We start from the raw sequence: 21,983 nt of genomic DNA on the forward strand, positions 1-21,983 counted from the left end.
CCAGGGGAGTGGATGACACGGGTCCCCACTGAGCCCAGGCCTCGCAGACGCTCAGCGTCCCCCTGGGGGCCGGTCAAGGCTAGAGACGCGTGTGCCGAAATGCGTGGTGGCGCTTTTGGCAACGGTCCGTTGTTACAGTTGAAAGCGGAGCAGGGCGCCGACAGCGGTAGCGTTGGGGAGGTTGGCGTCTCTCGAGTTTCGAGGTGATTCCAGAACGGAGCGCCTCTCCCACCCCTCTTCCCCGAGAGCGCCAGCCTCTCGTCCTCACGCCCGCACCCTTCCCCTCCCCCAGTCGTGCAGTCCGGCGGACAGCCCTTCGACTCTTCTCCCATCCGCTTCCGTGCCCGGAATGGCGAATACGTCACCCTGGACACCAGCTGGTCCAGCTTCATCAACCCGTGGAGCAGAAAAATCTCTTTCATCATCGGGAGACACAGAGTCAGGGTGTGAGTGCTCTCAGGGCACGGTGGGACCCTGGCTCCCCCACCGGCACACCGCGTGGGGCGGGACTGGGTGACCAGGACCCAAGTCACCTCCCGCCACACGCCTGTGCTCCCCGGGAGGGCGGGGGGGGGGGTGGGTAGGGGGACACCTCATGCAGGCAGGGCAGCGAGTGGAAAGGAGGAGGTCGTGAGTGGGCAGGTGGCAGCCCACGGGTCTGCAGGGGGGAGGCAAGCTTGGCAGGGGTGTGCGGCATGGGGCCCAACTAACAGACAGATTCGCGCGGCACAGGGGCCCTTTGAACGAAGACGTGTTCTCGGCTCCGTCGTGTGTGGAGGAGAAGGGCCTCCACCCCAGCGATCAGGAGCTCACGGAGCAGATACACCGGCTGCTGCTACAGGTGGGTGCGTTGCCTGAGCGCCCTCCTGTCCCCCGGTGGAAGTGGCCCAGGGCTGCTCGGAGACCCCGGGGTGCCCCTCCCTCCCTCTCAGGCTCGTCTCCCCGCATCCGGCTCCTCCCTGCGTCCCGGTACCCCTGGTCTGGGCCCCGGACAGTTGGGCACACCTGCAGTTTGCACCGTTGGGGGCAGCCCCAACCGTACATGTTGGGGCATCTGTGCCTGAACGGCAGCCCGGGGCGAGCCACTGAAGGATGGCACCCAGCCCCCGAGTCCACCCGCAGGCCCTGGTGCGAGCCCACGCGTGGCCCCCCACAGGTGCACTGGGTGAGAGCGGGTCACCTGCTGGGCCCCGGGGGACCAGAGAATGCCTTCTCCGTGTTCTGGGGACAGATGCAGCACTCGAGAAAACTTAGCGTGGCCACCAGTCCCCCCAGCCAGGCAGCTTCTGCCTGTCCGTCTCCTCAGACCACGGCGACACCACAGCACGCCCCTTCTTGTTCCTAAAACCCCTGGGTAGAAACCAGACTGGCCCATGAGGGAGCTGAGGGACAGGGTCGAATGGCCCCTCTTTCAGGGAGTGTGTGCGACTGGGATCGGGGGATGCGTCCCGCAGCCTGACCCGGGGTTGCAGCCCAGCCCCCACCTTGTCCTTGCCCTGCTCCCCAGGGCAGGTCACAGCCTCTGCGAGACGGCCGTGTTGGGGGGCACCGAACCCGCAGTGCCAGCCACGCCCCCCAGCCACATCTAAGCCCTTCCTGTCTGCTGTCTCCCCAGCCCGTCCCCCACAGCGGCTCCAGCGGCTACGGGAGCCTGGGTAGCAACGGGTCCCACGAGCCCCTCATGAGCCAGACGTCCTCCAGCGACAGCAACGGCCACAAGCACTCCCGTCGGAGGCGGAACGTAAGTCCCCGTCCACCGTGTCCCTCCCTCTCCGGGTAGACTGACCCGCGGCAGCCCTGGAGCCCGCACAGCCCCAGCCACCTGCCCTCTGAACCTGCTCGCTCGGGACTCACTCTCCAGTCTCTAAGGGGGGAAGCGTCCAAGAGCTGTGGCTGAAGTCTGGGTGAAAATCCCTTAAAGCAGGCGAATTAAGCAGAAGCGAAGACGCGACAAAACCATAACCTGCCGGGTCCCTTGATTTGTGTTCTTGGGACCATCAAGCTCGTTTGCTCTAGTTCGGCCACGCTCTGATTTCTCGTTCAGAACCTACTTCTGCATTGCCGGGAGTTGTCAGCTCTTCTCTGACCTCACCGTGGGGGACAGGCTGCAATGCCAGAGGGTCCCCTCGAGGGAGTGACGCGTTCTTGTGTTTTTCCTCAAGGAAATTTGTAAAAATGCTAATGGCAGGGTCAAAAGCAAAAGTCCTTATCCTGGTGACTCTGGAGAACAAAAGGAAAAACCTGCTACAGGTACAGCATTATTCTCTGTTTCCTTGGTAAAACCTTTTTTGTTTTAATGTTTATTTTATTTTTGAGAGAGGGAGAGAGACAGAGCGTGAGCAGAGGGCAGGGGTGCAGAGAGAGAGGGAGACACAGAATCCGAAGCGGGCTCCGGGCTCCGAGCTGTCAGCACAGAGCCCGACGTGGGGCTCGAACCCACGAGCTGTGAGATCATGACCTGAGCCGAATTCACACGCTTAAACTGAGCCATCCAGGTGCCTCTCCTGGCAAAACTTTAAGTGCGGGAGGCGGAAAGAGGAACCTGGTTTCATGTTAACTCCAGGTGGCAGGGATTTACCCTTCCAGCGTGCTGCCTCCCCTCCCCTCCCCATTGGGCAGCCCCGCTCGGTGACGTGCCGCCAGCGTGGGCCTTCACTCATTCATTCTCGCCGACCCCGGCTGTTGTGTGGTCACCTGGCTCCCCGCAGGCCTGTTGAGATGCGGCCAAGGCGTGCGTTTCTGCCCCGTCGCCCCGTTCTGGCTCTGCGTACTGGCCGTGGGGTCGACGCTTCCAACGACGTGAGCAGGTGCCCTCGCCCCCCTCGGGCTGCCCAGCCAGCCCACAGCGCTCACACCCGTGAACGCGGTGTCTGAAGTGGACAGCGCCAGCTCTGCTCAAAGGCCTCCCTCTCACGGGGAGCCAGTGGCCCAGGGAGCTGCCCGCGCACCCCCTCGCCGCCTGAGCCCACCTCACCAGGTTGTGTCCCCGCGCCCTCGTGCCTGGGCTCGTGCTGTTCCTCTGCACGTACGCGCACACGCACACACATGCACCGCAGTCCTCTCCCCGTCGTGGGCTCTTGCTCTTCCCTTGCACTCAGGGCTCGCCTCCTCCAGGAAGCCTCCCTGGGCTGCCCACACCTGGTCTTCGCCAGGATTTTTGGCCTTCGGGACGTGTGGGTGTGCACTTTGCCCCCAGCGGACAGACTGCTTGCTGCCGTCTGTGCTGGGTGTTGGGGACACAACAGAGGGCGGGGCGTGGCTCTGCCCGTGAGGGCCCTTAGGGGAATGCATTTGGTGCGCGTGGTGAGGGCAAGAAACGTCCACAGCAAGCCACACTGGAGACCATTACGACTGTTATCACCACTGGGTCATATTTGGAAGGACTGACCCTCCCAGAGACAGAGAATAATATTGAGCAACTAAAAAGCGTCTGCAATCTAATTGGCCCTAGAAGCTTCAGGAGTTTAAGTAAGAACTGGCCTTCCCCACTGCTGAGTCCCTGACCCTGGGGATAGCCCGGGCCGAGGGCCACCGAGCCCCAGAGAGAAGCAGGCCTTGGCCCTGGTGACAGCTCCCTCTAGGTTCCCTCTGTGGGTGGCACAGTGACACTTGCCCCCACAGAGCTGCCTGAATATCTGGCTGTCCCTGGATTTCTGTGTCTGTGAATCATATTCTGAGCCCCGAGCCTCATTTGTAGGTAGAATTAAGAGGCTTTGTAAACATACAGAGTACTGTTTGGGGGAAGCAGGTATTAACTGAGCTATCCGATCCTTCTTTCAGAGACACAGAGTAGTTCCTGTGCTCAGATGAAAGCTGTCCCCGTGGAAGAGGACAGCTCGGGCGCCAGCCTGCCCCCGGGCGGCTTTCCCGAGGAGCTGGGTGGCAAGAGCCCGCCCGCTGGCTCCTACCAGCAGATCAGCTGCCTGGACGGCGTCATCAGGTGCGGCCACTTTCGGCTCCCGCCTCTGTCGTTCGTGCACTCTGGGGGCTCCCGTGTCACATGAAGCCCTTCCCGGCCCCCCGTGCAGGTACCTGGAGAGCTGCAGTGAGGCTGCTACTCTCAAGAGGAAGTGTGAGTTCCCCGCGAACGTGGCGACGCAGAAGGCCGGCGATAAGCGGAAGGCGGTGGCCGGTCTTGGGCCGCATGGCACAGGTGTCTTGACCGTTCGAGCTGCGGGGGGTGTGGTAACTTGGATGCCCGCTGTGGGATCAGGTGTCCCGGAAGGCCTGGAGCTCCCCTCCCTCCCAGGGCAAGTCTGAGGGCTTCAAGGACACAGTCTGTGGGTGGAGGCTGTTTCTTCAATAACCAAAGTAGCTCCAAAGTTAGCAGCCGTCTCACAAGCTAGACGTAAAGGTGATCGGGGACTTCGAGACGAGGGTCCTGTCGGGGCTGCTGGAGCTGGAGGACCGGGGGCACGTCACACAGTCGTTCTTGGGCAACATGGTGTCTCAGCAGAGCACCGGCCTCTGAACGTTGCTGCAGCCCTACAAGACAGGTTAAGTCCCAGGCCCCTCAGACCCTGTGAGTGTTGCCGGTGGTCATTCCGAGAGCCAGAAACCGGGTGTCCCGTTGCTGACGGAGCACGAGCTGGGCCGTCACACTGTGAGGGACTGTCTGTGCCCAGGCTGCGGGCAGAGCGCTCAGCAGAGGGCGGGCCCCTGGCTGCCTGTGCGGCCTCTCTCTCGGGCCCGCGGAGGGGGTCCGGGCAGAGGCCCCTGACCCAGAGGACCTGCGGCTGCCCGGTCGCCCGCCCCCTTTTAGAGGACTCGGGACGGGAGAGGTGTGATTCTGCCCACTTCAGAATTTCCTCTTCTCGCCCCGGGAATAAATACCTGCCGACAGACCGTCACCTGCCGTGTGTGTGTGTGGACCAGGTGGGCCCGTGGGTGTGGGTGCGTCACACAGACAGTGGTGGTTCTTATCTGAACGGTTTGCTTTTATTGCACGTTTGTGTCTGTGTCCTTTCTGCCTCACAAAGAGACGGCCTCACCCTCCGAGGTGAATAGCCACGCGGAGGTCAGCGCGCACTTAACCTCGCTGACGCTGCCCGGCAAGGCGGAGAGCGTGGCGTCCCTCAGCAGCCAGTGCAGCTACAGCAGCACCATCGTCCACGTGGGCGACAAGAAGCCACAGCCGGAGCTAGGTATGCTTCTTGGTTCTCGGACGATGCCGAGGGGTCTCTGACTTTAATGGTAAAAATTGGGTTTTTTTCATTAAAAAATTTTTAATTATTTTTTTTAACGTTTATTCTGAGAGAGAGTGAGTGTGAGCAGGGGAGGGACAGAGAGAGAGAGAGAGAGAGAGAGAGACAGAATCCTAAGCAGGCTTCATGCTCAGCGAGGATGGAACCTGACCACGGGCTCAATCTTAAGACCCTGGGATCATGACCCGAGCCGAAATCAAGAGCCAGACATTTGGCTGAGCCACACAGGCGCCCCTAAAAATTTGAATTTTTGGCTGCCCTCCTAAAATTTTCTTTAAGTTTGTCCACGTGCAAAAGAACCCTAGCACTGCCCAGGAAGGGAGATACAGGAAATCCTGGAGCATGAAAAACAGGTGGGGGGTTAGGGGGGGGGGGGCGCGTACCGCACCTGTCCGAGTCCCCGTTGCTCTCTGGCACCACCTGGTAGCAGGTGTCTGTTCAGGCATGAACAGGGAAGACGCTGAGGTGGTTCTCAGCCTGGGCCTGTGGGGGTCAGGGGGGAGGCAGGGGGACTGAGTAGGGATCCTCGGGTTCCCACCCCCTCCCCTGTTTGAGGACAGGAGCCAGCACAAGTTGTACAGCACTGAGTTAGCTTCTTCTTCAGAACACCCATGAGTGAAATGAAACGCAAAATTGTTCTTTTCTGGGAAGAGAGAGACAGGAAACAGTGCAGGTAAGAGAGTCGGTGTCCAAACCCCTCTTTCCGGACGGTCAGTGGGTTCCACCTGCCCCTGTCCCGTCACGGCTGTCACGCCTGAACCAGGATAGGGGTCATGCGCTAGCTCTGTCTGTGGTGCTCTAAATGCTAGGGACTAGGAGCGTCTCCGACGTTGAGCTGAGTCCCGAGATCCCCCACGTTTCACTTTGCTTAGAAGTCTGCTCCTGGAGCCACCCCAGGCAATGAGACTTCCGTCATGGACTCGCGTCTTTCGTTGTTAGCCTTCTCAGGGCGCTAAGTGAGCTCACCGTGGATCTCAGCTTCACGAAGGATTTCTCTTCTTCAGAGATGCGGGGTGGGTTATCCATTGTTTTAGCCCCCGGGGCCCTTGCACACCAGAGGTGCCGTCTCGTGTTACAGAGCTGGTGGAAGATGCTGCGAGCGGGCCCGAGTCCCTGGATGGCCGGCCCTGCGGCCTGGGCGTGGAGAAGGACCCCCTCCGGACGCTGGGCCTCACCAAGGAAGTGCTGGCCGCCCACACCCAGAAGGAGGAGCAGAGCTTCCTGCTCAAGTTCAAGGAGATGCGGAAACTCCACGTCTTCCAGTCTCGCTGCCATTATTACTTACAAGAAAAATCCAAGGGGCAGCTGAGCGAAAGAAGTAAGTGGCGATACCTGACCTAGAGGTGGATATCTAAAAGCTTCATATTCTTGGTGGATTGGGGTCCAATGCTTCTTTCAAAGTGTGAAATGTCCCCAGTTTGGGACCCCCGCGTTTGTGAGATACGTGTTGGAACTTGGAGGCGATGCAGTCTCTTGCGGTAGAAACAGGTGTCCTCTCGGGTTCCCAAGGGCACAGTGCCATCGAGAGCAGCGATAGCGCCAGGCTGGCCCCCGTGGAATGTGGGATGGGGCCGTTGCAGCGATGCCACATCAGACGTTCTCACTGGGTGGCTGTGAGGGGCAGGGGACCCCACCTGTCCGCAGTACTGACGGGGCATTTGGTGTCAGGCTCGTGAGCGGGGAGGAGCCCCGGCTGACATCCATTCTCCTCGGGAGACGTGCCCTCCTGGCTGGTCTGGCCTCAGGGCCGGAGGACAGCCCCTGGTTGTGCAGAAAGCTGCCTTTTGGGTTGAGAGCCAGCGGCTGGTTGAAAGGCATGGGGGGGGGAAGTCAGATAGACAGGGCTGGACTGATCAGAGACACCACGCTTTCCCTGGGTCCCCCAGGCCAGGCACAGGGATCAGAGCCAGTGGGCCCAGGAGACATGCACCACAAGCTCCCAGCTCCCACCATCTCTAGGCAGACACACCAGGGTGAATGTATAAGAAGTAAAAGAAGCTGATGCTGTCTAGAATCGTGTCTCTTCTACTCTGTTCCTTTTCTCCTTCTTCCCCAGACTCAGGGTGACTGCCAGGCCATAGAGAATCTCTGTGGAAATGAGAAGAAGGTGTCACCTCCCACTGTGGGCAGACCCACCCTGAGGGCCTGGCTTGGTGCGGAGTTCCAGCTCCCTCTTGCCCGCTTGGCCCAGTTTTTGCAGTGCACAGACTATACAGCTGTCCACGGCAGCCCTGTCTAGACCCTGATGTGTTATCCCAGGAGCCCAGTGCTTCAGCCACTAGTCCCACCAGGGGACAGATTTCCTATAGGAAGAACACCAAACAGAGTCTGAATCCCCAAACCCCTGCCCACTTACCACTTTGCCTTAGACTGGCTGGTTTGTCTTCAGCATGGAGCAAAGGTGTGGACCACACCCTGGCACAGGTGTCCCCGCATACCCGCTGCAAAAGTCCCAGATTACCCTAGGTGACACGAAAGGGGACGCTGAGGTTCCTGGGACCCATCCCAGGCGTGGCATGACACTCCGACCCAAGGTCCTGCTAGCGCACCAGTCGGGGCCCGGGCTGGGGTGGGGATGTGCCCAGGGTCCTCCGGTTACCAGCGCAGACCTCCCGCTTTCTAAAGAAGGCATCATCTCTGCAGCACTGGTCGCCTGATAGACCTCCACTCAGGTGCAGTCCGGGCTTTATTTGACAGGTGAGGCAGGAAATCTCTTGTTTTAAGGAACAGTAGTGAGAACACTTGTAAAATTCAACAATAAGGTTTGATGAGATCAGTGGGTCTGTCCTTCAGGTTTCACAGACCAGTGTCCGGGAACAGCATAGATTCATCAGCCTTTTTACTTCTCTTGGCCCAAATAAAACCTTCTAAATGCTACTTTTCATCACTATGATTTTGCAAAAGAAGGGACTTTTTAATAGAAGGAAACAGGCATGTGATCTTGTAGTTAAGGGCAGTCTTAAATTGGTTGACTCTGGTTTCATGAGTATTTTGCCCTGATTATTTCACTTCACCAAGGGTCAGGGGACACCTTTACGGAGGCCCCAGTGGGCTCCAGGCTGACATTTGGAAACCCCAGACTGCTGAACTAGGAGGTGCCCTCACATTTCGAAACTTCTACAAGTCTCCAGAAACCAACACAGAGGAGTCACATAAACACTTACATCTTAACTCTGGTGGGTTTGTTTTTTTTTTTTCCATTATTTTAGCCACCCCTGGACTAAGAAATGCCTCTGGAATAGACTCATCTTGGAAAAAAACCGGGAAGAACAGAAAACTGAAGTCCAAACGGGCCAAGCCTCGAGATTCCTCCGAGAGCACCGGGTCTAGGGGGCTGGCGCCCCACCGGCCCCCACTGCTGGGCCTGAACGCCACGGCCTGGTCGCCGTCGGACACGTCCCAGTCCAGTTGCCCCTCGACACCCTTCCCTGACTCCATGCCAGCTTACTCCCTGCCAGTGTTTCCAGCCCCAGGACTCATGCCCACGCCGGGGCCGGTGGCGGCCACACCCATGGCTCCCCATGCCGGCTTCGCGGTGCCCACCGTGCCCATGGACGCTCAGCACCCGCCGTTCGCTGTCCCCTTGGCCCCCGTCATGGCGCTGGTGTTACCCAACTATTCCTTCCCTACGGTGACCCCCAGCCTGCCCCAGGCCTTCTTCCCAGGCCAGCCTAACTTCCTGCCCGAGATGATCCCTGCCTCGCAACCTGAGCTCCCTGGTCGGACCTCACCCCCCAAACAGCCGTGCACGTGTCCTCGGGCAGAGTGTGGGCCACCGGCATCTCGTGCAGCCACCCCAGCCTCCCTGCCGTCCGCTTCTGGGCCCACGGGCAGAGCCTCCCCTCCGCTCTTCGAATCCCGGGGCAGCTCACCTCTGCAGCTCAACCTGCTACAGCTGGAGGAGGCCCCCGAGGGCAGCGCCATGGCCGCAAGAACGGCAGGGTCCTCGGAGACCACGGCGGCAGGGCCAGACTGCAAACCTGGCACGGCCTTGGACCGGCAGCCAAAGCCTTCGCCGATTGTAAGGACCCCCCCCCCACCCCCACCCAATGTTCCTTCTCTAAGGCCGGCGCCACACGCAGCACGGCAGGGGTGGGGCAAGCCCGTGTCCTCCCAGATGGGGGTGGTCAGACACTGTGGCTTCTGCCAAGCTCTTTGTTTTGACAGAAGTACTCATGCTAGAAATTAACATCTTCCAGTTAAGCGACCCTATCAGAGTAGAGCACTGGGAGCTCTTCATTGTTTGGGGATCCGAACGAAGGAGGCTGGATTGATGGACGGACGGCACAGGCAGCGTCCAAATAGCAGCATGTGACTTCAGGCCTGGCCAGGAGCCGCCTGGAGATTCTAAACCAAAGTCCGATGATAAAGCACAGTCAGCCTAACGGCCAGAACGAAGGCTTGTCGGGGGGGCAGGGGCGGGGAAGCTGGCAGCGGAGGCACCCTGAGTGCACGTAGAGGCGGAGGGCAGAGCTCTGGAACCAGGCGGTCGGTTCCCTTCCTCCCAAGTCCTAAGGGACGCCAGTGTGCCGTTCTTACTCGATTAATGAAATTGCAGTTGTGTCTCCAAAGAACCGCTTCGGTGTTCTGAATGAGCTTAGGCGTGGGGCAGTGTTAGCGAGGCCGTGCAGTCCACGGGAGCCCCGAGGGGGAGCTGCACGGGGCCCCCAGAGGAGGACGCACAACCTCATGAACAGAGACTAACTTCCCCAGTGCGTCCCTGCCCTCCCAATTCCTGTTTCTGGGGTCCTGGCCTCCCGTTCTGGTTCTGAGGACGGAAGGGTCCGGCTGCTGCCAGGCCACGCCTCTCCCTCGGTCCCAAGGCCCCGCCCCCCAGGCCAGAGCCCCACCCACGGCGAGGAGCAGCACCCCCGGTGCTGCTGAGGCAGTTCCCTGCTCCCCAGTCTGCACTGGTGGAAGGCCAAGCGGGAGCTTTTCCCTCAAGGATCCTGGAACTGCTGTCTTTGGTGTGACTGTCCCCAAACTAAGGTTGATTAGACGGCATTCATAGACCACTGGCGAGCATGCTGCTGTAGTCCCAGTAACCGCGGGACGCATTCACTGGGCCTTCTTCGTTGGCATGTGAAGGAAGGGCCAGCGATCTGGGGACCCCGCTCTGCCGTGTCCCTGGTGTCCCTGGTTGGCCTGTGCACACAGTGCCCTGCAGCTCCCCAGCCCCACCCAGTCCATCCTGACCGCGCCATCTTCTCCCTGTTCCTGAAGCGCGAGGAGCCCACAGGCGCGCCAAACAGCGATGCCCTCTCCACGTCCAGCGGCCTGCTTGACCTCTTGCTGCACGAAGACCTGTGCTCGGCCACCGGGTCGGCCCTGTCCGGGAGCGGGGCCTCCGATTCCCTGGGCTCCAGTTCGCTGGGCTGCGATACGTCTGGAAGCGGAGCAGGTACGTTGGTGAGCTGGGAGCACCCGAGTCCCGCGGGAGTGGACGTGTTTTAGTTGCCTCAATTCAGGGCTTTTTTGGAAGATGGTCTCTTGATGTACCTGAGGGCGTCCTCAGCTTTTTCCCGACCTCAGGCCACGGTAGCGGGTGCGGACCAGGTCCCGACAGGCATTCAGCTGGCCCTCCGAGCGGCTGCCCAGAGCCCAGAGCAGTTCACACCCGCAGGCACGTGCCCCTTGCTCCTGCCCCAGCTCTGCCCGTGGGCACGCCCTGCATCTGTTTGCTTTACACTCTCCTGGCATTGCAGGCCTCACCCCTGCTGGCTCTTTAGGACCGTCCCTCCGGCTCTCTGGGCTGCTAGGAGGGCTGGTGGTGTTCGCCTTGCCAAGGGAGCACCCCTCATGTGAAGCTGGGGTGTGGGCTGCACGCCTGAGCGGCGAGGATGAGCCGGGTGTGCTGTGGAACTCCGTAAGGGGCAGAGCTCACTCCACAAACTGAGACCCCCCCCCTTCCCCCCCATGGGGTTTCCCTTCCCCTTGCTCTCTGGCCTCACTCCCCACGGGAGGCTCACTGGAGAGCGATCCCCGACCCAGCTTCTCTGTGGCCTAGCCTCGTCAAGGAGCAGGGAGCTCTTGGAAAGAAGACCACACTTTCTAAGACCTAGCCCCATCTGGACTTCTCGGGGCTGGCCCTGGAGGGAAAGAATCCCCTCCATGGTGCCAGCTGGTATTCCCCAAATAATTTGAGGACTGAAAACGGGGGGAGGAACATCCACCAACCTGGGCACTCACCGCCAAGTAAAACTCTTCAGCTCCCCAAAATTGCCGTTGCCCTGTACACGCACGTCACACGAGGTTTAGCGTTGTGTCAAGAGCTTTGACTTGCCACGTTTTGTGTTTTTAAAGGCAGTAGTGACACGAGCCACACCAGCAAGTATTTCGGGAGCGTGGAGTCTTCGGAGAATAATCACAAAGCAGAAGTGAAGGCGGACGTGGAAGAAAGCAAGCACTTCATCAAGTACGTCCTCCAGGACCCTGTCTGGCTGCTGATGGCCAACGCAGATGACCGCATCATGATGACGTACCAGATGCCTTCCCGGTAACCACTCGACCTTCTCCTAGGGACGTGGGATCCCCCACCCAGTCGGGGGGACTTCCCTCTGAAGCCTCATCTCAGATTGAGTTGAGTGCAGCAGACAGAGAAGCAGGGTCACTCCGGGTGACTCTGTGGTCCCACAGAGAGCCATCTGTGTGGACAGTGTGCCCCGGAGCCCTGCAGAGTGACCTCCCATGGGCTGTGAGGAAGATGGGCTCCCGGCCACTCTCCTGGGCGTCGCACTCAATGCTCACGAAGCATTTGTGCCAACGTCTGTCTCCCTTCTCTGTCGCCCAGCAACCCTGTGGGGTGGATGGGGTGTGTCTGTCTTAGAGATGCCGAAGCCAAGGTCGAGGTAGGTGAGCAGCCCTCGGCCACCGGCTGCTCTGCGGTGACTGGAACTGGGCCACCGCAGTGACTGCTTGTCAGGCTGTTCTAGTGAACCGTCATGGTCCCTGCCCCCGTGGAGCCCCAGGGTGGGGGAAGCTGGGGAAAGCAGGATTAAGGCTGAGGCTCAGAACAGCCCGGCCTCTGTAGGGGGGTCACTGGGGCTCTATCGCCGGGGCAGTGTCAGGGCTTGCAGGAGGCAGAGGAGTTATTCCGCCAACCTCCTTAATGGCAAGAGTCTCCAGCTGATCAGCTTGTGCAGGTAACCAGCTCCCGTGTCTAATTCAAAATAAAACCAGGGAGCCTGGGTGGCTCAGTCAGTTATGCATCTGACTCTTGATTCTGGCCCAGGTCATGATCTCACGGCTCATGGGTTCGAGCCCCACATGGGGCTCCACGCTTGGCGTGGAACCTGCTTACCATTCTCTCTCCCGCCCTCTGCCCCTCTCCCCTACTCATGCTCTCTTTTTCTCTCAAAAATCATAATAATAATAACAATAATAAAATCAAAATTGTTACTCAGGTTATCATTTTAGTAGGAAAACTATGGATTATTTACTAGGGAGATTAAGTTATCTTAAACAGGGTAACTTATCTTAAACAAAAAGGAAATTTGCATGAAACAAAATCACCTGAAATTATACTAATATGGAAAGAGTCGACAGAAAATGAGTGTGTAAAAGAGAAAACCACGAAAATCCCTTATTAAGACATTCTGAACTGCCTAACTGAATGTTCTCTGAAGGAATTTGGAGACCGTCTTGAAGGAGGATAGGGAAAAGATGCAGCCGCTGCTGAAGTCCCAGCCCAAGTTCACGGAGGGCCAGACGCGGGAGCTGCAGGACGCACACCCCTGGCTGCGGGAGGGCCGCCTGCCCCCCGCCGTGGACGTCACCGTAAGTCACAGCGCGTAGTTTCTGACGTCGCGTTAAAGGGCACTGCGAGGGGGCCGCTCCGTACTGTCTTTGCTAGCGTTCTGTAAACTTAAAACTCCTAGAATTTGAGAGCGTTCATTAACGACAACGAAAGACACCGCGATACCGTTAGTCTGAGGAACTTTCTTGTAACGGCTCTGCCACATTGCTCCCGAAAAGGCCTTCTGAAGGTTCAGTCTCAAGATCCAGCGCTGAAATTGGAATGTTTTTTCGTCCTTTCAATTCTGTTTTCCATTAAAAACGAAACAAAACAGGAAACAGGAAGCTCTGCTCCTACCATAAACCCTCGCTGTCCCTGTGGACCATTAAGTGGCCATAGGAACAGCGCTCCCACAAGGCCACACGCCCCCTCCCGCGGCTCCCGGAGACATACCTGCGTGCCCATCCCTGCTCCCCGCTCCCTCCTGAGCCCCGGGTCCCCCGCAGCCACTCATTTCGGGGGCTCGGTGTCCTTCTGTAGCTGAACCCGTGGCCAGCCCTGTCCTCCACCTTCAGGATGGGAACCGGCCACTCCCCATCACCTCCAGCGTCACCCCCTGGTCCAAGCACGATACTTCTTCAGCTGGATCTTCCTAGTAGCCTCCCTGCCTCATGTCGTTCCCCCGGTCCCCGACAGTCACATCCCTGTCAACGGCGCCCCGTCTCAGTCCCAGTGCTGCAGAGCCATAAAAATCTGACATCTCTTGGTTTCTCCTCCCTCACTCTCTGCACCACATGGGCCTCTCGCCTGCCCCTGAACGCAGCAGGCAGGCTCCTGCCACCGGGCCTTTGCACCTGCCCTTCCCTCTGCCTGGAACCCCCTCCTCTTGGATAGACACGTGGCTGCTTCTGGCTTCCCTCACGTGTTCCTTTCACACGCCACAGTATCGGTTGCCTACTGCTCTGTGTCAGATGACCCCAAACCTTAGTGTCCTAAAACAGTAAACACTAATGATCTCCCACTGTTTCTTTGGGCTGGGAGTTCAAAAGCAGCTGGCGGGGAAGCTCTGGCTCCGTCTCTCCTGAAGATAAAGGCAAGATGTTGGCTGGGGCGTCTGTGGTCATCTGAAGGCCGGAAGACCCCCTTCCCAGGAGGCTCCCTCCCATGCCTGTCAAGCTGGTGCTGGCTGTGGGCAGGAGGCCTCAGTTCCTTGCCACACAGGCCTCTCCCCACAGGGTTGCCTGGCTGTACTTGTGGCCTGGCACCGGATCCCCAGAGAGGACAGGAGGAAGCCACAGGCCTCTTGGGCCCCACGATGCCCTCCATCACACCATCACCTCCTCTTTGCTGGAGGCGAGTTACCAAGTCCAGCCCACACTTCGGGGAAGGGGAATGAGGCTCCACCCTCTGAGGGAAGGGTCTCAAAGAACAGCCCTCCATCAGTCACCTTCTCTGGCCTTTTCTAAAGGTCCAGCATATAATAGGACCCCCTCCACGTGCCTTGTTCCGCGTCCAGCTAGGCTTTCGTTTTGAACACTCTAGGGTACTCGCCTCACTCTGTTTATTGTCCCTCTTCCCCTATGAGGATGTCCCCTCCACCAGGCGGGGGTTTTCATCTTTGTTCACTGGTGAGTCCCAGTGCTCAGGACATGTCTGATGCGTAGCAGGTACGCAGCAGCAGATAGTCGGGGAATGAGACCGCACATCGCTGATGCCCCATTTCCCAGATTAGGAAACTGAGGTTGGCGAAGGCAGTTATACTGGGCCTCGATCGACTCCGGCCCCACAGGCAGGAAGAGGAGGAGCTGCGACCAAGCCTGAGTCTCCTGGCTTTGCCTCACTGCTCAGATAAGGGCTGGACTCTCCTCTGGCCTTGGGGGAGGGGGCAGCGCGGCCCCAGGGGGGCAGCTGTGGCCTCCCTGAAGAGCAGGCAGGGTCCCAGCAGCCCCTCAGAGGCGCCCCACGTCCCACCCCTCCTCTAGCAGCCGCCCGGCCAACCCCTGGTCACCGGCACCTCCTCAGATTGAACTACACCGTGGTAACGAGGATGTCGTTTTTGTTACTGATTTGACATTTTTCCTTTTAAGGAGTGTGTTTACTGTGAGAACAAGGAAGAAGACAACATCTGCGTGCCATATGAGGAGGATGTTCCTACTCTGGGTCTCAGCGGAGACCCAGACACCAAGGAGGAGGGAAGTGGAGCCCCCTTGAGTCACAGAAGGGAAGAACAGACCTAAGTCTGTCCTGGCCCCGCCCCCCAGCCCCGGACAGCCGTGATCTGCGCTAGAAGGTGTTCGGAAGAGAGGAGAGGTTTTCTCACCTGTTTGTCATGAAGTGGACAGATATGCTTATGTCGCTTTTTTTGTTTTAGGGGGAAAAAACACACGGTTTTCTGAAGGGGTGATTTAAAACCGGAGGGTGGGAAGGGTCTGGGAGGAAAATACATTTTTATATTTAAAACACACCTACGGAGGTTGGGGGGCCGGCGGACAGATTTTCAGTATTCTTTAACTTGAGAAAGCCTGAACCCGCTCCTTGCACGTGTCAGGGAGGTTGTCCCAGGGCTCCCGGAAGTCTGTGGACTCGAGGAGGCTTCTCGCCGGTCCCTGTGGGTGTCGGGAGGCATCATGCAGGCTGCGACAGACAGCGGGGAGCCTCCCCAGCTTGGTGCGGGTCAGATCAAATTCTGGCCTCTGGGGGCTGCTTTTTTTCTAAATTATCATTTAGTCAAACCAGGTGTTCTTAAAAACATGCCAAATGGGGATCACAGCCTCTCCTGATTTTCTTTCAAAGTGTTTCGCATTAAACGGCTTGAAACCTACTCTGGCAAACCAGCAGCTTCGGCTTCAGGTCCCATAGCGGCAAACATTTCAGTCTGACGTAGCTTGTGTTTGGGGTGAACGGCGTGGAGATGCTCGCTCGGGACCAAAGAGGCCCAGTGGCTTGTGTGGCCGGCTCCACCAGACTAGCACACGCTCAGAATCTCCTGTGTATTTCTACAGCGTTCTTGTATCCTTTTCAGACCGTGACCAAGAGGTAGATAAAATATGTGGTTGATTACCTCCGTGGTGACTTCCCTTTGCAGACCAGGCTTTGATCGCCACCCAGAGGACCATTCGTGTTGGTTGGTCCTTTGTTGGGAACCTCCCAGACCGGAGCTCTGGCAAAGAGTAGCCACTGACATCGTGATCTGGTGACCGCGTCTGCGTTTTCCAGGGTGCCACAAGCTCACCTCTCCCACCGCGCCCTGGGCTGGGATGCTGGCCCTCAGTCTTTTCATGAGCCTGACCTCACTCGGGGCAGCTTCCGGTCTCTGCAGTGAGGTCCCCCGGTGTCACCAGCACTTTCAGGGCAGCAGGACACCCGGGGAAGAGTGAGGCCTCTCTATCTCACCAAACCTCATGTTGCACCATGCACCCCCAAGATTTGGGGGGAAAAGTCGTATAGGCCCCTGGAGTGAACGGAAAGTTACCACAGGTGAAACAATGAACTTAAAATTGGACTGAGTTTGTAAAGACAGAAAAGAAAGCAGGCTTCCCCTTGTTCTCTGATGGAGAAGGGGCTCCTGGAGTCAGCCTCCCTGTAACCTGCTTGGTTTTCAGTCTTATGATTGGATATTAATCCCGTTTTCCATAAACTCAAATGCAAGAATACTGTGGGTTTGTTTTTTTTTTTAATTTATAAAGTAACATCACCTTCTCATGCCCAGAATGAGGTAGTAGCCTGTGCGTTTGTGTGGAAAACAGAGGCTATCAAACCCGCCTCCCGCCTCTGAAGTCCAATCATCAAGGGATTAGACGCTGGTCAAGGCTACATGTATGTTACGTTAACATACAGCCGTCCAGACGTTCTCCACTGCTATGAATGTTTACCCTCAGCATTGTTACCGTATGATTCGCGCCCATTGATTGTTATTAACCGCGTAGCCTCCACACGTGCTGGAAAGTTGACAATAGGAGCATTTTGTGAAATTGTTTACACAATGCCGCGCATCGAGATGTGTTTCCTTTAGTGTGCGTGCTTACACAGGGGTTATAAAACTTTCTCTCGATTTTAAACTGAGCCGCCTTTTTAATCTGTTCCTAAACAGACATGTAAATACGCTCTCCGTGTCTGTCTCATGACTTGGTAAGCCTTGCCGGACAAGTGGTTTGTCCATACACCCACCAAACTTGCTTCACCCAGTGCAATATGTTTGTTTACTGCTCGTGTCTTTTTACGACTGTTTTGCTTTTTAGAAAATTGGTAAATAAAGCAAGTATATTTTTTATTGTTCCTTGGGTGTATTTTGAATGTAGCACAGAGCAATCACAATGGAGATCAAAGATTTCCAAAAGGTGTGTCTCAACAGAGAACTCCAGAAATGCCGTATTCGGGACAACTTCTGTCACAGAGGCCTCCCTCACCCCTTCCGTTGCACAGCTGGTCCCTTCCCGTGTGCGTGCACGTGCGTCTCTCTTACGTGCATCCTCACCACATGCTGTCGCACTGCCCAGTGAAGTCTTAGGATGTGAACTTCATAAAATGTAGATCTAATCATGTAATCCAGCGCTCCCATGGGCTTTTCACTTGCAGATGCAGGGGTGAGGCTGCTTGGCTCAGCCCCGAGCTCTTCTCCACTCCAAGGTGACCCCAGGCACCTCCTCTGTTTCCCTTGTGCCCTGCCCTGGGTGTCTGTCCCTTCTAGAGGAGCTGGCCGTGCGCTGGCCACAGGGCCACGGGCAGAGGTCTGAAGGACGCCAGCCAGAGAGGCTTCCTGTCTCTGTCGAAGGTGATGGGGCAGAGCCACCCAGTCCCCTCACTCCACACGCCCTGTCCTTCTTTCCACAGTGATGGAGCCGTGTGGGGCCCGGGCAAAGCAGTGGGGTCCTGTTCCCCACTTCCTCCCACTTTTCACACCAGGATCATGAGGAATGGAGCAGAGACATGAATGGATCCTGGACCCAGTGCCCAGCTTCCCAGAAGCTCTCTGAGCAGGAGGGGGAGGCTTGAGTCCCTGCCTTCTGGCTTCATGGTGACAGGAGGGATGGCGTGGGGGTGAGGGAACAAAGGCAAAGCCCTCCCAGTAAGCACAGAGGCCTCTGCAAACTGGCCTTAAATGGCCAGAGAGGGCTGTTTCACCAAACTGACTGCTTTGGGGACTCTTAATTGCATTTTTATTTACCATATAACCCCAAAGGCACCCCCCCCCCACCCCGCCTTTATTTCCAGACCAAAAGGGGCTTCTCCAAGCTTTCTGGGCTGATTGCCCACAAGGGGCCTGAATGTCCATAGGCTGGCTGCTGCCTTTGTTCCCTGGGGATTTATGGCCTGCCCCCCCTGCCGCTAACTGGTCCCCCTGTGGCCACTACAGCCCTGCCCAGCCTCTGCTGGCCTCTGTTCCTGGATCTGGGGGGATCAAAGGGCCCAAATGCTCAGGAAGTCTGTGCTCAAGCAACCTTTGAAGGTAGGATCAGTCCAAGGGACAAATGGCAGGAAATGGGTCCACTAGAGGAGGCTGTGCAAAGGAGAGAGAGAGAGGGCCTGGTGGCCCAGAGATGGAACAACCAGGCTTCTTGGAGGAAAAGGCCAAGCCAGCCAACCAACTAAGGGAAATTGAGGCTAACTTCAAAGATGGGGCCTTGGGCAACTTCTGGTCCAACCAAGGATCTTGTTGACTCCTATACCCTGCTCTGTCCTTGTACCTCAGGGTATTTGGTCACACTGAGGCATATCCTAGCACCTAATTTCTCCTTCCTTCAACTCTAGACAGTGTTCCTCAAACCCCACCTTCCTTTGTAAGACAAGCTTTTGGAGGACCTTCGCCCTCCCTTCAGCCTCCTCCCTTCTCATGACAATAGTCACCTATCCTTTGTTTTTATAAAGTCAACTTTATTTAATGTCCTGTAACCATAATAAGACTTTCTTGCCTTCTCTACAGATTGATCCTAAATGTTGAACCCCCATGAACAGTGTTATATTGTTGTGACTGTGGAAGAATTGTTAGCTTCTGAGTCAGTCAGTATGTTGAGATCACAGTTCTCTTTGGGAGGAGCTTTTTGTTTTTCCTGGAATTACTAGTTGCTTCTCATTTTTTGCTTGCACTATCCGCCTTTATCATGCCTTCCCCCCCAAACCCATACTCCATCTAATCAAGTGTTCTATTGATCTTTTCCCAAAGGCCTCCCCCAGAGCGCTGACCATCCTGTTCCAACATGGACTGCCTCTCATGGAGAGCATTCTAAAATACCTGTTTGGTCTTATTCAAACAATACAACGGATAAGGGGAGGCATATTCATCAGACCACAAGAAATAGCACTGAGTTTATTTTTTAATATCTCAGATTCTCAAAGTAGGGGTGGAAACATAATTGTAGTTACTTGGGGGTCTCCTTCCCTGGAGTGATGTCTAAGTGATTAAGAACAGTAAAGTCACAGGCCAGTTGTGTGCTCTCTTGGGTTCCACACTGAAGCCCCTCCCCTCCCCTGTGAGCCCCACCACTAGGTGTAGGGAGAGAAGGGCAGTTGGGGTTCTGAGCAGCCAGATGAGGGGGAAGGAAGGAAGAGAGCTGAGCTTTCTGGCATGTGGAGGAGACCGAGAACAACAAGGGAGGATTGAAATAGAGGAGTGGGTTTCTACCTGGCTGAACAATGCTGGGCTGGTGAGGTCTTCGAAGACGGCCCAAAGAGAAGCAAACAAGAGGCTGAGTGTGGACAGGTGAAAATCAACAGAAGAAACTCTCGGGTACTTGTAGAGGTCAGTGAGGTGACTTTGGGAAACTGCAAACCTCTCATCAAACTTGCCTGCCTGTAAAGGTCCTTCTGGTGGGGAGCCCAAAGTGAAATACTCACAGGGAGGGCTGCAAGATCCACCTTCAGGTGGCTGGGGTGGGGGATATCTGTGGCCTAGTCCTACCACCCGCTACAGTCCTTGGATGTTTCCTTCCCTCCTGCTTTCCAGCCAGGCTTGGGGCATCCCCTCACCCTGCCTATCCACCCCGGCTCTGCCGAGGCCCAACTCTGCTGGAGGTAGATAGGAGGTCCTAGGTACCCTTGACGAGGGATGGTTAGAGCTTGGAGGGGTGCAGACCAGACCCTGACAATCCCACACCCTGGTGAGTGGTTCAGGACTGGGTAAAGGCAGGACTACTGTGGGGCAGGTGCACTCCCACCAGCAAGAGGAATAAGGAAGCAGAGACCTAAACAGTGAGGAAATAGACATTTGAAGGTGTTTGAAGCATTCCAGGTGGAAGGCTCGGTGGGTGCAAAGGCCTGGTGGCCAGAACCCATCTTGCCATTCCAGCTTTGCTGTGCTGTGAAGGTTACCTAGGCCGGTGGAGCAGGGAACAGGCCGGGATCCCCAGGGTGCTGCCCCAGGGCGCGGGCCCCACCGACCATTCACCCCACCCGCGGGGAGGCCAGTCTGGCAGATGGGCGGCCCGCGGTGGGGGCGGCGGTCGTCTGGCGGACACAGGCTCACCCGCCCTCCGCCGCCGGACAAAGCGGGCCTAGACAAAGGCGCGGCCAACACCTGTCGCTCTTGGCTCGGCCCCCGCTTTTCTCCACCGAAGCGGCTGCAGCTGCCAACTGTCATGGGCATCAAGTTACGGGGACCAGACGGCGACCTACGCGAGCCTGGGCGAGGGGAGGGCTGGGAGAAAAGGGAGCCGAGGGGGAGGGGTGGCGGGGGACGAAGGAGACTGCCACAGGGAGGGAAGCCGGGACGAATGAACGAGAGTGGGGACCAGGGAAGGACGGGCGAGGAGCGGGGAGGGCTAGGAAGAGTGGGCGCGGCGGGGAACCAGGGCAGGGTGTGTGTATGGGGGTGGGGAGGGGGAACTGGGAAGGAGGACAGGGAGATCAGAGGGGGACAGGGGAGCGAAGGCGATTAGGGGGACATGGAGAGCTCAGGGGGACAGCGATGATGATTAGAAAAGAAGGGGCGGCTGGTGGGGGCGTGGTACCAGAGAAGGAGCGGGGGAAGGGTGACCAGAGAAGGAGCGTCCCGAAGAGGAGGGGCGGTGTCGCCGGACCCGCCCCACTAGGATCCCCGCGAAGGCGGAGGGCTGTGTCGAGGGTCGAGTGGGGACCCACACTTCCGCAAGAAAGTCAAAGGAGTCCTGGGGCCCGCTCCCAACGCCAATACCCCATGGGTCTCTATCTCTCCGGGGTTCCGCAGCTATCCCAACCCGGACCCTTAGACCTTCCCAGGTCCAGAGACCGCGGCCTTGACTGTGGTTCTGCCCTCCACAATCTAGCACCCCGACACTCGGGCAGGAGCGCTCCTCTCCGGAGGCACCTTGCACGAACTAAGACAAGTGTGAATGCACGAATGAGCTCCTGCTCCCACGCACAGCAGACCTGGGGGCCCTGCTCAGGTAGGGAGGAAAACGAACGCACCCCCCGTCACGGCGCACCGGGTCACCGCCCCCTCGGGTGCCCCAAGCCGCTGGCGTTGCGCGGAGGCCCGGCTGGGGGCCCCGCCCGCCGGCCACGCCCCACCAGCTGCCTGTGGACCCCGGCGGCGGGGCCGGACAAAGCGCGCCGCTCCCATTGGCCGCGGCGCGCCTAGAAGCCGGGGGCTCCAGGGCCGCGCGGCCAATCCGCGCATTGAAATGCAAATAAGGGGCTATAAAAGGGGCGGGGCCTCGGCCGGCGGAAGACGCGAAGGAGCGAGGGCCGCGGCGGACCCAGCGGCGCGCTGCGAAGGGCGCGGGCGCTCGTCGCGCTTGCGGCGCTCTGGGCGGTGCGGGTCATGGCTCCGCCCCTGGCGCCCGGCCGGGACCGTGCGGGCCGAGAGTTTGAGGACGCCTGGGAGACTCGGGGGGACCGCAAGGTGCGGGCCGGGGCCGCAGGCGGGCAGGCGGGCGGGAGGCCCGGGACCTGGGCTCAGTCGCCCGCTTCCCGCAGGCCCGGAAGCCCCTGGTGGAGAAGAAGCGGCGCGCGCGGATCAACGAGAGCCTTCAGGAGCTGCGGCTGCTGCTGGCGGGCGCCGAGGTGAGACGGGCGCGCGGGCCGGCGGGCGCCCGGGGGCTGCTGGGCGGAGAGCGGGGGGCGCGGCCCTG

The 21,983-nt window shown here is 58.2% G+C and overlaps 2 protein-coding genes across 5 annotated transcripts in view; both read left to right on the plus strand.

The window, feature by feature from the left end:
- Positions 1 to 17,215, plus strand: part of PER2 (period circadian regulator 2) — a 40,020-nt gene extending 22,805 nt beyond the window's left edge. For all 4 annotated transcript variants that reach the window (XM_040450490.1, XM_040450491.1, XM_040450489.1 and 1 more), the window contains exons 11-23: positions 293 to 446; positions 733 to 841; positions 1,616 to 1,741; positions 2,163 to 2,250; positions 3,781 to 3,940; positions 4,029 to 4,153; positions 4,980 to 5,144; positions 6,283 to 6,522; positions 8,414 to 9,225; positions 10,428 to 10,605; positions 11,508 to 11,700; positions 12,830 to 12,980; positions 15,027 to 17,215. In XM_040450490.1, coding sequence (XP_040306424.1) covers positions 293 to 446; positions 733 to 841; positions 1,616 to 1,741; positions 2,163 to 2,250; positions 3,781 to 3,940; positions 4,029 to 4,153; positions 4,980 to 5,144; positions 6,283 to 6,522; positions 8,414 to 9,225; positions 10,428 to 10,605; positions 11,508 to 11,700; positions 12,830 to 12,980; positions 15,027 to 15,176 — 2,651 coding nt within the window. In that variant the 3' untranslated portion in view covers positions 15,177 to 17,215. The remainder of the gene's footprint in view (positions 1 to 292; positions 447 to 732; positions 842 to 1,615; positions 1,742 to 2,162; positions 2,251 to 3,780; positions 3,941 to 4,028; positions 4,154 to 4,979; positions 5,145 to 6,282; positions 6,523 to 8,413; positions 9,226 to 10,427; positions 10,606 to 11,507; positions 11,701 to 12,829; positions 12,981 to 15,026) is intronic.
- Positions 17,216 to 21,573: 4,358 nt separating this feature from the next.
- HES6 (hes family bHLH transcription factor 6) overlaps positions 21,574 to 21,983 on the plus strand; it is a 2,220-nt gene continuing 1,810 nt past the window's right edge. Inside the window, exons 1-2 of the mRNA XM_040450493.1 lie at positions 21,574 to 21,754; positions 21,829 to 21,915. Of these exons, the coding sequence (XP_040306427.1) occupies positions 21,674 to 21,754; positions 21,829 to 21,915 (168 nt within the window). The 5' untranslated portion in view covers positions 21,574 to 21,673. The remainder of the gene's footprint in view (positions 21,755 to 21,828; positions 21,916 to 21,983) is intronic.

Source organism: Herpailurus yagouaroundi, unplaced genomic scaffold (genome assembly GCF_014898765.1).
Source record: "Herpailurus yagouaroundi ecotype Mexico unplaced genomic scaffold, PumYag 202, whole genome shotgun sequence".
In the NCBI taxonomy this organism is placed as follows: Eukaryota; Metazoa; Chordata; class Mammalia; order Carnivora; family Felidae; genus Herpailurus; species Herpailurus yagouaroundi.